The 17,665-nt window shown below is 41.8% G+C and overlaps 1 protein-coding gene across 3 annotated transcripts in view; it reads right to left on the reverse strand.

Moving 5' to 3' along the window:
- The window catches only part of LOC129719559 (filamin-C), a 156,012-nt gene that overhangs the window by 99,332 nt on the left and 39,015 nt on the right, over positions 1-17,665 (reverse strand). For all 3 annotated transcript variants that reach the window (XM_055670953.1, XM_055670952.1, XM_055670954.1), the window contains exons 2-6: positions 14,490-14,800; positions 13,780-14,430; positions 13,237-13,721; positions 12,988-13,174; positions 58-1,573 (exon numbers count right to left, since the gene is read on the reverse strand). In XM_055670953.1, the coding sequence (XP_055526928.1) occupies positions 58-1,573; positions 12,988-13,174; positions 13,237-13,721; positions 13,780-14,430; positions 14,490-14,720 (3,070 nt within the window). In that variant the 5' untranslated portion in view covers positions 14,721-14,800. The remainder of the gene's footprint in view (positions 1-57; positions 1,574-12,987; positions 13,175-13,236; positions 13,722-13,779; positions 14,431-14,489; positions 14,801-17,665) is intronic.

Raw genomic sequence — 17,665 nt, forward strand, 5'->3', positions numbered from 1 at the left:
CGAAAATTCAAAACTAAAGCCATCGGTGAACATTAAAACAAACCATTTCGGGCGTACTTTCGAACTCCACCGGACGACCAAGAACGCCGTCTGGAATATCCTGAACACGGATCGCTCTGGAACCGATGGTATCTCGTCCAATCGGTTCGAAGCCACTGTTAACCGTGGTATATTTTTCATAGCGTGAATTCGATTCGGTTTTGTAGTTCTTCAAGTAACCTCCCGAACGGTATAGTCCATCGTCTTCAATAACCTTCCGATCAGTTTTATAGTTTCCTTCATTCAGTGAAAATTTATTGAATTGCGTATTTTTCTCGGTCTGATGATCAACCGTTCTGTCGTAGGTCAAGTCCGTATTCAACTGCTTTTCCGAAAGATTGGCTAGCGATTCCAGGGAATTGTGTGAAAACAGGTGCTTGGTTTTGTTAATTACATCACGACTGTCACGTCGCGAAGGAGAATTGTTTGCTGTTACCTTGATATTGGACGAATAGTCAACGGCCGCGATCGGCGACGTTTTGTATAATTCCCCAGGTGGGCTATCCCGAATGACGTCACGAGTAATTGTACTTTTGTAGGACGACTCACGCTCAGTAACTTTGTACGTTTCATTTTTCTCGTGCATATTGATCGGACTTGAAATGCGATGATCCACCGTTGGGGAAGGCACGTAACGAGTGCTGGATGTGTAGAATTTGGGACTAGCAGTGGCGTTTCTCGAGTTATTTGTTTCGTAAATCGTTGACGAAACCGTTTGTGGACTTTTCAGGCTAGGACTAGCTCGAATCAAACTCGGACTTTCCGAGTCCCGGTGCTGGCGGATTGTCTTCGTAACATGATTTTCCGTACGAATGGTTTTGACGTAGTTATAACCTTCGTCCTTGGTTGGAGTTCTTACATCATTTACCAGTGATTCTGTATTTTTCTTAAAGCCATGATCATTGTTCGATGAAACGTTCTTGTACTCGCCTCTGTAGCTACTGTTGTGAACCTCTCGAGGAGACGGAGTCTCTCGCATCGGTGAGGTCAGTCGAGTGGCCTGTACTGTCTGCGGGGAATAAAGTTCCCTGCGTATGGTTTCGTTCTTCCTGTTCAAAGATGTTGTATTGAAATGATACGATGGACTTTCAGATCTCATCCTGCTGTCGTGGTTTGGACTGCTTCTAGTTTTTCCCGAGCGACCCTTACTGCCAACGCGCATAATATACGGTGATCCTTTAACGTCGTATCCATTGAAGTAGATGTACACCCGATGCTTGCCGTTCTGGCGTGGCATGAACGTCACCTGATACTTGTTTTCCTGCAGTTTTTCCACCGAGCAGACGAGCGACCGTTTGTCGTGTACAATATCGACGTGCAGCTCGCCATTTACTCCAACACCGCGAGCATCCACCTCGAACGAGTGGGCCCGCAGAGGCATGGCACCGTCCAGACCGTGCACGGAGACACCGCTCGGGTCGAACACCGAACAGCTGAAGGGACCTCCCTGTATATGGCGTCCCTGATAGGTTATGGCAATCTCCCAGATACCGGCTTCGTCCGGCTTGAATATGGCACTGTGACCGTGGTCGATCTGAAAGAGGAAATTGTATCATGAGTGTGAGTTGTACATAACGTTTGATGATGTACATAACGCACTGTACTTGATGTTCAATGTTTGGCTCACTCACATAACAAGTCGAAACCAGCTGGAATTTTAGTAAGGGGCCATCCACATACCACGTGGACAGCTTTGGGTGGGGGGGTTGGCTAATGTCCACGGTCCATACAATTTTTTTAGAATTTATATGGACAGTTGTCCACGGAGGGGGAGGGGGTGGGGTTCAAAATCGTTAAAAATCTGTCCACGTGGTATGTGGATGGCCCCTAAGGCCTACACATCCACAAAGTTCTATTGAATTTTGAGAGGGTGCCGCCAGCATCTGGTTGAATTGGCACAAAATCCGTCAAACGGTTTAAAACGATCAATTTTTATAATAATTTTCAAAATCAAACATGTAACAAAGAGAGCAAGTAAATCTGTTACTAGAATTGAAAAAGACTAATCTTAGAGAGAAGAATTGATTGAAATTGTGTACAATAAGAAAATGAAATTTTGATCATCCACCTCTGTTCAGCAACTCCTATCTTAAACTCCACGAGGTGCCGACCGGGACACGAGTAACCTTAACGGAGATCGGGTAACCAACCCCCGATGAAAAGTTTGTTCGTATTCTGACTGGGAAGGAGAGTCTTACGTGGCTGTGTCGTCATGTTAGGGGCGGCGTACAACAACGTCTGACGCGAAGGGGACAGCTGAGTCATAAAATGCAGTACCCCGCAAGCTATATCTAAGACGGCAGCCCCGTGACGAGACTTGGTAGCCCAGCCCTAGGAAGGTAGCGTACTGAATATCAATTACTACGAATAATCCAGAGAGGAATACAGAACAAAATAATCGGCATGGACCTAGACGATCGTAAAAGGATGACGATTATAGGAAGCTCGGTACCTGGAATGTTTGGGCTCCACTTAAACCGGCACACGCAGATATCCTGGTTAGAGAACTGTTGGAAATGAACGTGTAGGTTGCAGCTACTCAGCAGGAGCAGTGCCCGAAAACAGGAGAACGTGAATTCTTGGCACTTGATCCTGTTGCAGACACTTAATTGAAATACCTCATCTACTACAGTGGTGGCTTGAAAGTAGAACGAGAAGTCGGTTTCGTGCTAATAGGAAAACAGATGCAGCGTGTCATTGGTTGGAGTGCGATCAGTGACCGTACAGGCGTATTGAGAATTAAAAATAAACTCTCCAATTACAGCCTAATCAATGTGAACGTTCCGACCAACGAAAAACTCCTTTGACGAGAGAACGAGTTTTATGAGCTCCTTGAGTAAAATTTACAGAGAGTGTTCGTACGAGAGTATACACTAATTGTACAGCGGCAACCACGTTCAACGAGTGGCTTGAAGCTGAAAGCCATCGAGCGTCAGATGAGAAGAACAACACTACGGCTGTGATACATCAAAGCGGAGGGAGATACCGAGCAGATAGAGTCGCAAACACGATGCGAGGAGCTTCTACAACATGATTGACGGAATCAAGCCTCTGTCATGTGCAACGACAGCGGGAGTAACCTGATTCTAAGGTAGCCAGGCGTTGGTAACAACATTTAAGTGTGCTGTTGAACGGTGAAGAAAATATAGGCAGCAAATGGAGCTGGATCAATATAGACAATGATGGAAAAACTATGAATCCATCATTCATGGACGAGGTAAACACAGCAGTGAAAGAACTAAAAAAGTGCAAGGCAGCTGGGAAGGACGGTATTCCCGCCAAACTTTCCAAAGTCCAAAGCACACAACTGTATCGTGCTATCCAGAGGATAATGCTGAGGATGTAGTTTGTTGGAGAATTGTTCTTGGACTGGTTGATTGGTTTTCAATGGAGACGCTCCACAACGGACGAAATGATCACCTTGCGGCAAATTTCCGATAAATTTCGAGAGTTCAAGTTCTCACCAATTTTTCACAGACTACAAGGCAGCGTACGATCCAGTTAAAAGAAATGAGTTGGGGTTTATTATTATTATTATCTATTTATGCTCGAATGCATCTGACACTTTCGTGACCCTGGATAATCCAAAACATACTGACGGGCTGTCAAACTTATTTTCAACTTCACGCTTCTAGGCTTTACGCAGGAATGACGTGCAAAGAAATGGTACCATAATTACGAATTTGCCAAAACGAAGCACATGGAGGCTAGTAGAGCGCATGGTAGACCAACGGATGTTAGTGCTGAGGTGATGATTGGTAAGGAAACATTTGGAGTAGTTGACGAGTTTATTTACCTGTGTACATTAGTAACGAGCTTTTGATGTTTTTGAGCGTAAATACAAACTGAAAAATGGTGGTTGACGCAAAGCATGATTCCATGAATTGTACCAATCATGCAAATTGGAAGATATAGTCAGGTGAATAAAACACAGCAAACTCCAGGTTGCTTGGTATAAGGAATGTGGTTTGTGAACGGCTTGCAGGGCTTACCCCAGTTTTGTTAGTCTCACAGCATGCAACACCTCAAGTGAGGTCATCGTTGCTACCGATAACACACACTGGAGTATTCTACATTCAAGCTATTTCATGATCTTTCTTGCTGTCTTCCTTGCTTGCATTCGCTCCCGAGATCATCTGTACACACTCGCACTTACTGTTTCACTCGCATATATTCTCCTACTCGCGAGCACAACCAGCCGAAGACTATTGTTTCAAGATGCATTGCGATGGTTGCGGAGGGACAAAAAAATATTTCTAATAGGGTATCGGACTACTTGCTATTTGCTTCGGCTGGTTTAGCGTTAGAATCGTGTAAAAAACTACCCACACGTTCAAGTATGCGATACTATACAGATTCTTCGCCCACTTTCGGCTGTCGGTACACGAAGCAAAACCGGGAAAATGAAGAAAGTATTTTCGTTTTCGAGTACTTTACTCCAGCTAGTCGAGCAATTTTAGCAGAGTACTTCTACTCACAAGCCGGAACTCGCGTACTCTTTGGCAGTCGCTGAGTAGCAAGACAAAAGAGTTTATGTGTGCTGGTGCAGCAACAGCATCAGCTCCGGCGGGTACATGAACAAGGAAGAGATGAAATAAGGAGAAAGGTTCTGCTTTTCGCTCGCTTTGCAACGCTGGCTTACCAGCACTGCCGTGAGATGACAAAGTGACGTATGTACCATTTTCTCGAATATGGGTTTTCCATGGCAATTTGTTCATTATTCGAAGACTCGTCCTTTAATTTCTTCCTTTTCGTTGTTACTTATTATTCGTACGTTTCATAAAATAAAAAAAAAAAACCAAAGTGACGTAGGCAGCGTTGCTACACGAGCGAGAAGCGAAACATTTCCACTACTTTCTGCTAGAGAATGAGATGTGTGCTACGCTTCTCCAGTCGTTCGCACACACACTTTCGAGAAACTCTTAATTATTCACGCACTTGCCAGAGCAGCAGCCAGCATACAACTGCTCGCAAATTCTCTTTTGTCCTTTTACTCACGCCGAGTACGCAAGTACTCGAATAAGAGTACTTGACTTGGAGTGCTCGAAAAAATGTGCCCGAAAATGAAAATGCCTTCTTCACCGACTCACACATGCGATTTGTCAATTGGGTTCTTTAGCTATATCTGTTTTTTTATGTCATCTGAAAGATCTGCATTTTCTAAGTAAAACGTGATTTTAAAAAAAATTCTGTCGTTGTCCCTCGCTTTTTAAATCACGATAAGAAACTGCTTGAAATCTCTACAACGACAGTTCACCCATATACCAACTGTCATTGTAGCGATTTAGAGTGAATTTTTGTTCTTCATTTAAAAATCGAAGGATAATGATATAAAGTTTTAAAAAATCACGTTTTGCTCAGAAAATTACACTTTTATAGCTAAACAATCCAATTGCTGAACCAATGCCAAGCAGTTTTGCTTCGTGCACCAACAGCCGAAGGTGGGGTAATAAATCTATAAGAATCGCATGCTCGAACGTGTAGGGTATCGGACTACCTACTCGCAGTGATGCCACATTTTCTACTGTATTTCGAAGCTCAGAAAATCACCTTGGTAAAAATTTAATCTGTATAAAAATCATATGTACTGGAAATATCCCTTAATAGAAAAACGCAGTATAGTCTGTTCAACATATATCCGGAGACTATAAATGAGCACACGTTTACGCGTAACATATAAAAATAATTACACCTCCAACACGCTCAATAGCATTTGAAAAACAAAAAAACTGTATAATTCTGTATTATTTCCAGAAAATCTGTATATACAGATATCTGCATGAAAAATACGCAAAAAATCTTTATAAGTACTGATGAATCTGTATATGTGGCATCCCTGCCTACCTATCCAAATATTTTTTTACCACTCCGCTTCGTCGTGCCTCGTCACTCCGTATCGTCATAATACGTCTTGACAATCACCTCTGCTGGTTGTGCTTGCGAGAAAGGGAGGTGCACGCGAGTAGGAAAGTATACGAGCGAAAGTGAGTGTCCATGACGTGTCGGCTTACGAGGAAACTCGCAAGCATCAACGCTCGGTAGTGTGAAATGAAATAAGTAAAAGAGAACAAGAAACAGTTCGACAGGAGTACCTCTAGTGTGAGATTTCGGTAGCAGCTAGAACGCCTCTTGGAGTATCGCATGCTTTTCGCGAGCGAGTTTAACAACACTGGACGTAGGCACCACTCCAATACAAAATTGACAAGAAATTCATTCGTTTTTGGGTCGTACTAAAACTGATCGCATGGATCTACGTTACAATGTCATCTCAAGCCAGTGCAGTACATTTCGTAATATTTGGCATAAACTAGAGTGTGGTTCGGAGCATAATGCCTAGAACTCCTATCCCTGCCTCCAGGTAGTACCAACTGGGATACGAGAAACCAAGGAAAGATCGAATAACCGGAACTTGGTCGTATGTTTATAGGGAACGGGGAGTTGTTCTACTTTGAGAAGAGCTTGTCTTAGCGACTTAGCTTTTCTCCCATGTCAGAAGTGACTCAAACAGTGACTTCTCTAGGGCTAGCTGCTGAACTATGTGATGCAGTGTCTTGCCAGTTACACCTAAGTCGGCTGCCCCGATGCGAGACTAGGTATCCGCAACCCTTGTAAAGCACCTCACGAAGGAAGGTAGAGAAAAAAGCATGTTACGCGCAGGAGAAACTCTAAGGAAGCTGCTCGCGTCGAGACATCAAAATCGTCATCGGGGACATGAATGTTCAGATCAGAAGGGAAAATATATACAAACCGGTGATCAGCCCGTACAGCCTGCACACCGAGAAAAACGAAAACGACCTGCGATGCGTGGGTTTCACAGCTTCCTGAGGACTGGTACTCCAAAGTGACTTCTTTCGCCGCAAAGACATCCACAAAACCGCATAAAGATCAATTGACCAACGTAAAGCAAACCAAATTAACCTTTGACGGCCGGTTCTTCCCAGACTTTACCAATGTACGTACCAATCGAGATGCGAATATTGACTCGGAACACTATCTAGTTGCGCTATTCTTGAGCTCGGAGCAGTCGTCCGTGTATTACCCACGACATAGCTGACCCCGCGGCACAACATCAACCAGTTCCAGGATGGGCAGGCTGCGGGAAAATAACGTTACAGCTTGAAACGGTAATAACCACGGCCGAGAGGCTTGGTTAGTGTAACATTTACACAGTTATCAGGAACACCGCAAAGGCAAAACTAGGTGTAGAGGCACCGATTTGCAAAAACGACTGGTATGACGGGAAATGCTACACGCAAATGTTCAATCACGCACGACGTGGCCGTACCCCGCACTTTAACATCAAGCAGCTCCGGGGAAAGTGATCATGGCGGAGGGACTTGGCGCATCGCTTCTCGAAAAAGATGCTCCAACATTCCCACAGCTATCAAGGAGATTGAAACGGCGACACTAGAAGTGAAGGTACCGCTCGTCAGAAACTACTGGTATGACGGGGAATGCAAGGTAGTGGTGAGTGATAACAACCGCACTTCGGCAATTTACCTAGGGAAGTCAACGAGGGAGGGCAAGGCTTAGTATAAATTGGCACTGAACAACATGAACACAATTCTCAAACAAAAGAAGTTCCAGCAAGAGGACCGTGAACATGAGAAGCTCGAGCAGCTGTCCCGTACCAGCATGTCCAAGTTCCATCAGAGGTTAACCAGTTTTGCAGAGGTTATGTGCCACAAGCCGACATATGAACGACGCAATTGGGGACCTTCTCATGAATGCCAGCGTGGTGATCGACAGATGGAAGGAGTACTTCGATGAACACTCAAATGGTGACACAGCAAGCAGATCATACCCTAGTAACCCCAATGGCAGATGACCGAGTACCAGCTCCCGATGTTTATGAAGTTTGCTGGCCAGAATTTGGGAAAATCAAAGGTTGCCAGACGAGTGGATAGAGTGGTCATCTGCCCATCTTCAAAAAGGGCGACAAGCTGGAGTACTAGTTGCGGCATCGCACTTATCAGTGCCGCCTACAAAATACTCTCTGCGGCCCGTGCTACCACCGACCCTTTTCAACCTGACAGATCTTACAAAAATATCGCGAATACAACGCCCACATATCACACGATACAGTCGATCGAGAACAACTCTGGCAGATCATGCACGACAACGGACTCCCGGTTAAACTGACGCAATTGATCAAGGCCACCATGACCTGATGGGCTCTGTCAAGTCCCTTTAAATCACTTAGAAGATTGAGACAAGGTTTGCTGTTCAACATCGCGCTATAGAGTATGATCCAGAGGGCTGGTATTGGCACGAGGGGCACGATTTTCACAAAGTGGGTTCGGCTTCGGGGCTTCGCGGCTAACCTGGACATCAAGTCTCTGTAGACTTCGATGGTCGACGAGCTCGTGTACTTGGGGTCACTGGTTACCGTCGATAATAACACTGACAAAAAGATCCAGAGACGCATCTGGGCTGGGAATCTTGCCTACTTTTCACGTCGGAAAACATTTCGATGGAATCGAGTACGACGACGCTGCACAAAACCGTGATAAGGCCGGTAGTTCTCTACGGAATCGAAATAATAACACTTCTTGCGGAGGACTTGAATGCCCTTAGAGTTTTCGGACGGAAGGTGCTGCGGACTATCTACGGTGGAGTGCCGACGAATGACGAAGAATGGCAAAGGCGCATGAAACATGAGCTGTACGGGCTGACTGGAAAGAACCCCATTACACCAAGCGAAATTCAATAGGCTGCGGATGCCCGGTCACGTCGTGAGAATGCTGGATGACAAATAGATGGACGCTGCGTGCACGATGGCTCGACCAGATCAAAGAAGACTTGTGGGTAATGAGACACCTGGAAAACTGGCAAAACACTGTCAACTTCTTAACACAGCACGAGCCACCTCGTCTGATCAGTGCGTGTGTGAGTGAGGCTCCAGTGGTCTGGTAATGTAGCTAGAATGACGAAAGAGCGACCAGCAATTGTTTTATTTAGCAGAAATTCCGACAGAGGCTGGTCGATTTCGTGGTAGACCCAGCACTTGTTGTATGTGTGTTGTCGACGTGGATGCCCACGTGATAAGTGTTAATAGCAACTGGAGGAGAGCTGTATTTTGTATTCGGCACTAGATCGATTATCGGGCTGTCGCTGCAAAACAACGTAAGTAACAATTTAACATTTTAAAAATCGCAACCTTCAAGTTACAAATAAGATCGAGATAACTTCGAGAGCAAAAATTGTTTTTTAAAGTATTATTAGTTTGATTTGTAGCTTTAAGGTTGTGATTTTTTGAATGATAAACCTTACTTTTTAACCTAGAATCAACGTACCAAAAAAGGATAAATTCGAAGCGATTCATATACCAAAATAGGGTAAATATCAAATATAGGGTAAAAAGTTAAATAAGTTATTAGGCCTATATTATACTGCCCATGTTTACATAGTTGACGTAACAACCAACACCATCATTTCGAGAAAAATGCGTTTTTGTTATTATAACCCAAATAATTATATTGAGATACAATTTCACCAAAATAGTCTGTCAATTTTATGAACATAAATGTTTGAATAGAGGCCCCATGGATTATACGAGTCTGCCCATGGTTATTAATCCAGAAAAACCGCTACGCCAATTTATGCGAATAAACATGCATTTTTCTCGCAGATTGTTCGCATAGCTTGGCGTAAAACATCGACTACTTCCTACTCTGCCTCGCAGTTGAATTAGTTTTATCAATCGTTTTTCGGTCAAACGTCAGTTATATTCCACCGGCAGTTTCAATTAGACAAATACGCACAAACACACATACAAACCCACACACATACACACACAAACACATACACAAAAACTTACATTTACGCTAAGGTGGGTAATCGTTACATGGAAAAATGCAAACTTGACAGCACAGAGCCAGAACAAACTTTTTTTATTTCAATTTAGGCCCCCAATGCTATACCTGCCGAATATGGATTACTCGTGCCTCTGATTGGTGCATTACATATGCATGTACATGAATTTGTATGAAAATTAGTATAGGAAAACTTTTTCGCATGTTTCTTCCTAGAGAGCTATCGATCAATCCACTTCCGGTAGTGTCAAGATTGTTTGGGGCCCCAAATAGAACCATAAAAACGTTCTGGAAAATCGATTGAATTTACCCACCGTAATATACACACAGTTGTAATTATTTCATCTGAGGCAAATATCCAAATATCCACTAGTAGGGGGAAAGGACACGGTGACTTTAGACCTTCCAGAGGCTTAGTGTTTGTAAAAATAATAATATTCAATACAAGAACTCAATCCCCTTTTCCCCTTTGCATGGAATATTTGTCGAATTGAACGACTTAACTTAGACAAACAGACAGTAGTTAGACAGTCGAGTAAAACGAATTAACATAAACAATTGCACATTGTACGGAGTGACGCCAGTTTTTGCAACCAATTGGCAGTTACGCCAAAACGTTTTTCCAATATTTCTCTAAAGATTTAAAACAAAATAGTTTTCTTTTCATTTGTAGTGCATGTATCTTAGGGAAAGGAAGCTGAATCAACGAAAAAGTGCCTTTTGGTCATTTTGGCTCTTACGTCAACTATGTAAACAGGGGCAGTATAGGCCTAATGTAAAAAAAAAAAATTAAAAGGTAAATAGGGTAAGAGTTGGATGAATAATAGAATAAATGTGCCATAGAAGGATGAATGCTTAAATTATAAAATCAAATAAAAATGGATAAGGTTATAAAATAAATGTGTCAAAAATAAAGCAAATCCTTTATATATAGAATAAATAGGCCAAAATGGGTTCAGTACTGGAGCAAATAAGGAATCACAATGAGCAATATATGTATATATAACAAGAATAGAATGAATGTTTTATTTATAGAGTTAATGGGCCAAACATAGGGTAAAAAGTCGAAAAAAGGTGCGAAAAACTCAGTTGATGCGCGAAAAGTAAGTTATATACCCTAAGGTCACTCTTTAGGCAGGTTTTTTACGCGGCTATTTTTACGCGGATTCCGGAATTTACGCGGCTTCCTACTACGCGGCACGTATCCCCCGCGTAAAAAGTGACTTTAGTGTATAGCGAAAAACGGGGTAAAAGATGAAACTGTGATAAAATAGAGTGAATGCGGATAATAATGAAGTAAATATGTTAAAATTTAAGTAAATGTGTTAGTTTTAGAGTAGATAGGCAAAAACAGTGTTAATAATTTTGTTAAATTGGGATTGATAATGAAATAAGTGTTTCATACATAAGGTAAAGCAGAGGAAAGGGAGAAATTAAAGGGGTCGAAAATAGAGTAAAAAATTGAGTAGGTGAATACAGTCAGGTTTTTACGCGTTTTTTTTTTTCAATAACCCAAAAACGATACACGATATCGACCTCATTTCAATCATATTTTCCGTTTTAGAACAAATGTAATCACATATCAGTTTTCGAAACAATTCACAAATTTTGGTGTGAATACTAAAAATTTATAATAATGTATTTTGGTCATTACACTGACTACTTATGTTATGTTTTCAACGCATTCTAGTGTTTTTACGCGTTTCCATACAAATTTGGAACGTATCCCTTGCGTAAAAACCGACTGTAATAGGGTAAACGTGCCAAAAATACACCGAATGTTTCGAATGTAAAGTAAATATATCAATTCTTGAGTGTACGGACCGAAATAAGGTGATTGAGTAACAAACAATTGAGGTGACTCAACATGAGCGTCACTGTACGACCTCAACCTTACAACAAAAACAATAAACAAATGTGTCAATGCCCAATTATGCAACACACAACTGTTTACAGTTCAACTAGATTCTTTCGCACTCTTCCTCCCAGCCTAACCAACAGCGTGAGGTCCAAGCTGTACAGCGCGAGTGCGAAGGAGGCATCAAATTACCCATAGCGAACGGCAAGGTGTTCGAGCTTATAAATGCAGAAGATGCATATTTCCGTGTTTGCCCCTCTAATTGTTTCAGCTACCCGTTTTCGTCTTGTGCATATCGATAATAGCAAATTAATGTATAGACTTGCTATTTTGGAGACGAGGCCAAGTCAGTCGACTTCTAGCTATGAATCCGACTCCTCCAGTATTCTCTGGTAGGATCGCCGGAAACTATATGTTCCCTAGTCACAAAGCTGTATCAAAAATCCCCAACTAATCAGATGTTCCCGGGATGTTGTTTTGAGGTGTGTATACGACATTTACATAAGGCCAAAGACAATGTTAATGTGCATTCAAATGATTTGCTATTTGACGGGAAAATATAAATATTAAACTGAGAACTATCTATCTTCCTATGAAAAACTATCTCTATCTTTTTATAAAGAGTTTACGTTAATATTTTCGATTTTTTTCACTGACGAAATTGTTTTTTTTTTTTTTTTAAGGAGTATTGTGGTCCCCGTGGCACGGTTGTAATATCGGGTTCGATTCCCGATCGAGTTGAGGATCTTTTCGAGCTGGAAATTTTCTCTCCTCAGCACTGGGGCACAGTGTATCGTTGTACTTATCCTACACATTCAAAATGTGCCAAAAAACAATATCGATAATGAATTCTCTCAACTAATAATCTAATAATCTAGGCTAAGCGTGCGATATTGTTTTATTACACATCATTCCACAGATATTGTTTGAGATAGAAATAAATTAATAAAAAATGTTGAGGCTGAATACGGCCAAGCCTGCCAAGAACACATCCAAAATAAATTCTAAAATGTATCAAGGGCCAAACTTAAAGATATTTTTTAAATGGTCATCATGTTCCAATTTCAGTGAATCAGGTTTCATAAAAAGTGTGAGATAAGCTCTTTCAAAATTTAACAGCGAAGGCCTCAAAATTTGATACAGGTTTTTAACAATATTCAACACGGGATGCAAAAAGACATCAGTTACAAGTGCAAAACAATGATTGGACTTTGTATTTTAATAATATCTTAACATTGAACTAAACACAATAACAAGTTTATCACTATCACCTACCTTTTTTAACGGGCATTTCAACGGCCTTCCGGATGGACTGTACGCCGTCACTAGAATATCCTCAAACTTAGGAGCACCGGTGGCGTTGACGAGAACCTCAACTAGGCTGCCCAAGGCACATGGTGCCATTCCGGGTGGAGCCACGTGCACCAATCGTGGCAAAACTCGGAAGAAATGGCCACCCAGTCTACAGCAACATGTGTTTAGATTAGGTTACAGCATTCGAAAGTTACGTTACGATTTACTTACTGATTATCGTCAACCTCTAGAATAATCTCGTGCATTCCGTACTTATCCGGTATGTATGCTCCCTCTCCTCTGGAGTTTAATTTCACCGGTTGGAGAACTTTACTATTCGGTGTACCAACAAACGCTTTCACCTTCGAAAGTTCAATTTCCCTTGAGAGCACTTCCACTCCAAATCGCGTCGGTTCCCCAATTCTTCCCGATGTGCTCTCTAAGTGCACCGCCAACATGTCGGCCAAGGGCGGTCTTGGAATGACCCAACGCAACCAAGTAGTGTAGGCCATTACGCCTAGATGTTCTTCATCCGCGGTTGCCATATCCTTAGCTGATAGCACCGGTTTCACGCCCAGCTTTAGACCACCTTCAATGACTTTGTTCTGGTTATTTTCCCATAAAGCTGGATCTGAGCTTAGTTTGCTAGGGTCGGGAACTGGTCCTCCTAGATCTTTGATTATCTCACAAAACACCTTTCCGTCGTTGAAATCCGTCTACAAATATAGAATAGTTTAGATTGAAACATCGGGTTGCTTAAATTTTTCAACTAACCGTAAAGTTTGAGACCGGTGTTTTAATGCTGCTGTTAACCCATCTCATCGTGGCATTGTACCCTGGCCCATCCGGTCTCATAAAGTACGACAGGTAGGTCATACCAGAGAGCTCATCCAGCCAACTGGATGCCAGATACTCCGGCTCCAACACTTTCGGTATTCCGAACCGTTCGTAGGCGATGTTCATGGCACGTTCGCAATTCCTGACCGAATCGTTCCCATCCAACGTACGCCAGTGGGGAAATATTCCCGGCTCGCAGTAATCCAGCAAAGCCGACAGTAGCACTCCACTGTTCCAGTCGCTCGTTAGATTCGTGACCTTACAATCCGGAAGAGCAGCCTGTAGCCATGCCAGCATTAATTTTCTGGGTGGGAACTTACTTCGACCGATCTGATAGCGCACAATTAAGGACCAGATGAGACCCAGAATCAGTTTGACGTTACCGTTGATAATATCAACGTTCCCGATATTGACTAGCTTTACTCCATCTGCTTCGATGGCGTTCAATGCCGTGGTAGCATTCTCCAAATAGTGATGTTGATTTGCAGGTCTTTTGTTCCACGTTGGTTTGAGTGGTCTCTTTTGCAAGGCTTCCACCAGGGCACACAGATATGTACCATTGCAGAAGTCATCATGAAAATCGGTTACCTGAAAAGATACACTATTATAAATTTTTCCTTCAACCAACCATAGAATGAGTCACGAACCCGCAAACCCGACTCTCGCAAATGCTCGTTCACCCAGTTTTTGAATGTATTCGCTTGAATTTCCACCCACAAGTCTTCATTTCCTCGAATGTTCATTCCCTTGGCGGCCGTTCCTTCCGGCGAACGAGCAACCAGACCAGCCTGGGTGATCTTCTGAATCTCCGTCTTTCCATCCGGACTATGCTGTAGCAGTCCAGCGTGGGTGATTTTGGCTCCTTTTGGTAGTTCCATTTCGCTCGTTATGTGTATGCGTACTTGAGTGTTAACTATATCAGCTTATTAGTTGAGTTGTGATGACCATTTTACACCATCTGGAAAGAAAAATGCAATTATTTGCAATTAATGTAGTTTGAAACCATTTTATTGGAGCCATAGAATCCCATTCCTGGGATTTGGAAAGAACGGCTCGTAGACTCTTCGTATGATCGCTTGTTCCCAGATGGCAGTTCAATACTAATGGGAGCCTATGTTTCAGCGCAGGTTTTATTTGGAAAAGGTTAAGTTGTTGAAAGGATTTCGCTTGACAACCCAAGCGTGAAGTAGGGTCTTATGTTAATAGATAACCGAACTGAAAGTTAAACGCTTGGTCAAATTCGTCGTGGTCTTTTTTAAAACCGCTACCGGAAAGCAGACAAGTGATGTCAAATTCCAAACGCTGACCTTCTACAGTTATCTAAACCGGTAGACGCAGTTAGCAAAATAACTTTTAACAATTTAATTGAGTTTTTAATTAGTAGGTTTTGAATTTATAATAGTTTTATGTGACCCATAAAATTTTAGGCGGATACCGACCAAGGATTGAATACGCAATGAAAATACAAACCGTAGGTAAAACATAAATGGTGAACAGACGATAATTGAATTGTATGTTTTGAGAATCACTTCTGGTTACATTCTTCTTGAAAGTAACTTCAGCTATATAAGTTTCCTGAAAAGAAATCGCGATGTAAGTTTAACTGAAAGTAACGCTTTCGTAAATTTTACACAGTGCAGAACACTGCATTTTCATGAACTTCATATTTCTCTGCTAATCACTCAATCCAGGTAAAAGCATTTTGTATCTTTAATAGCCACAATGGTTCGGCTTTAGTTATTTTCTGGATTATGAATACTTTTTTCTGCTTATCGAAAATTTTACGTATAACATTATTTAATTGCATTGTTATATTTTTAAGGGATTAAACTCTGATAACACTTGTTAAAGCGATTTGTTTTGGGGTTTTCAGATTTCTAGCTGTAAACAGCTAATTATTCTAGAGTATAAATTCCCGAAAAACTTTGTTGTATGTGGTCATATTTAATATTTTTTTGTTCTTTCACCAATGTTCCAATATCTAATATATCTAATATGTTTATATTAGTATTGAAGCGGTCAGCGAAAGTAAGTTTTGTTACTAGGATAACTCCTAAAACTTAAATTTTTTCGCACTTTTCTACACTATGGTCGGCTTCACAAATGGTGAGTCGACAAGTTGGAAGAAGCACCAAATATAGCTTTCGCAATAATAGCCTCAGGATCACAAGCGTGTTGTGAAAGCGTTTACGTGGAATCCCAATGCGTCGGTCATAGATGTGATAATGTTGAAATTGTCCAAGTCTCCAGAGAGCCAAGGATCAGGATGGGAAAAAAGGTGGTAAAGTCACGGGTCCGGAAACTGTACACCCAGGGGCCGACGAAACCTCATTGTCTCATCATGGACGACGGGACTAACAACATGGCGGACCTCCGGCAGCTTCCGGAGCTACTGTTCATGACTGCCCAGCACAAGTTTCATGTTCCGGAGGAAGTAAGAAAGCAGAAACTTCCAAAGTTTGCCAAAAAAATATGTACATGATTTGGAAAGCGGTCTGCTCATGTGGCAGAAGTATATCATAATTTTACCAATGGATCATATTTTACTACTTAAAAGTTTCGGAAAAGGGTCGGTCAACTAGGTAATTTTCTACAATGTTTTTTCGGTGGTGTAATTTGATGTGAGACACCTTTTAGTGCAGTGTTAAAGGAACCAACACAACCTGAGTAACATGGTTTTTCCATAGTAAGTATAAGTAACTGATTTATGACTCATAAATAACATATAACGGAGCCAATATGGAATATATATTGCTTTTTAAATGAGTTATTAACACAACTCATATAAAAAATTATTTATTTATAATAATATTTTTAATCTGCACTGTACTTGATGAAGGAAGAATAGTTCACCATACTAAACACATTGGGTGGGGGAGTTCGACTGTAGAAGGTATCAATAATTGGGATTTCGGCTTAGCAGTCATTCGTCTCAGAATTTAGAACGGAGTTCTTGTCATTCGTCCCAACGTTTCAGCACTTATTGGTGCCTTCACACGAATGACAAGAACTTCGTTCTGAATTCTGAGATGAATGACTGCTAAGCCGAAATCCCAATTATTGCTATTAAACACATTCACAACTGATTTCATCATATTTGCGTCCCTTGTCCGTCTAAAGTAATATATTCTCAAGAAAAAAGTTGAGAATAATTTGTAATGTGTATACAACTCCAAACTATACTTCTGATATATTACAACACTACGAGTAAATTAAAACTTAATGTTTTTCTTGCAATCTATTTATAACTTGTTTATAACTCGATGTTGCAGGTGTTACTCGGGAAGGTGGCCAATATTAACAAAAGGTGAATTTCACTCTTCGTATATTATAGCTCCTTGGAGAGCAGCTTACCTGAGCGCCTGTCCCTCAGGTTAGGGGCGGCATAAACAGCGACTGATCCGATGCGGACGGCTGAACAATTTAAAGCGGTGTCTCGTCAGCTACATCCAAGACGGCAGCCCCGTTGCGAGACCGGGCAATGCAGTGCCGGTGACAGAGCGGAGCGGAGGATCAGTTTCGTGATACTCGGAAACCAAATGAAGCGTGTCATTGGGTGTAGACGTAAAATAGAAGTTCTATGAGCTCCTCGAGAAAACGTATGAAGAATGCCCACTACATGACATGAAGATCGTCATCGGAGATATGAACGCACAAGTCGGACGAGAGGATTTCTTTCGTCCCGTTATTGGTAGGGAAAACCTTCACTCTACCACCAACGACAACGACTTGAGGCTATCTGTAGTACCCATTTTGCACGTATGAATATTCGGAAACACATCTGGAGACACCCCAATTGAGAGGCTTGCTCCAAGATCAACCA

This window comes from Wyeomyia smithii, chromosome 2 (genome assembly GCF_029784165.1).
Source record: "Wyeomyia smithii strain HCP4-BCI-WySm-NY-G18 chromosome 2, ASM2978416v1, whole genome shotgun sequence".
Taxonomy (NCBI): Eukaryota; Metazoa; Arthropoda; class Insecta; order Diptera; family Culicidae; genus Wyeomyia; species Wyeomyia smithii.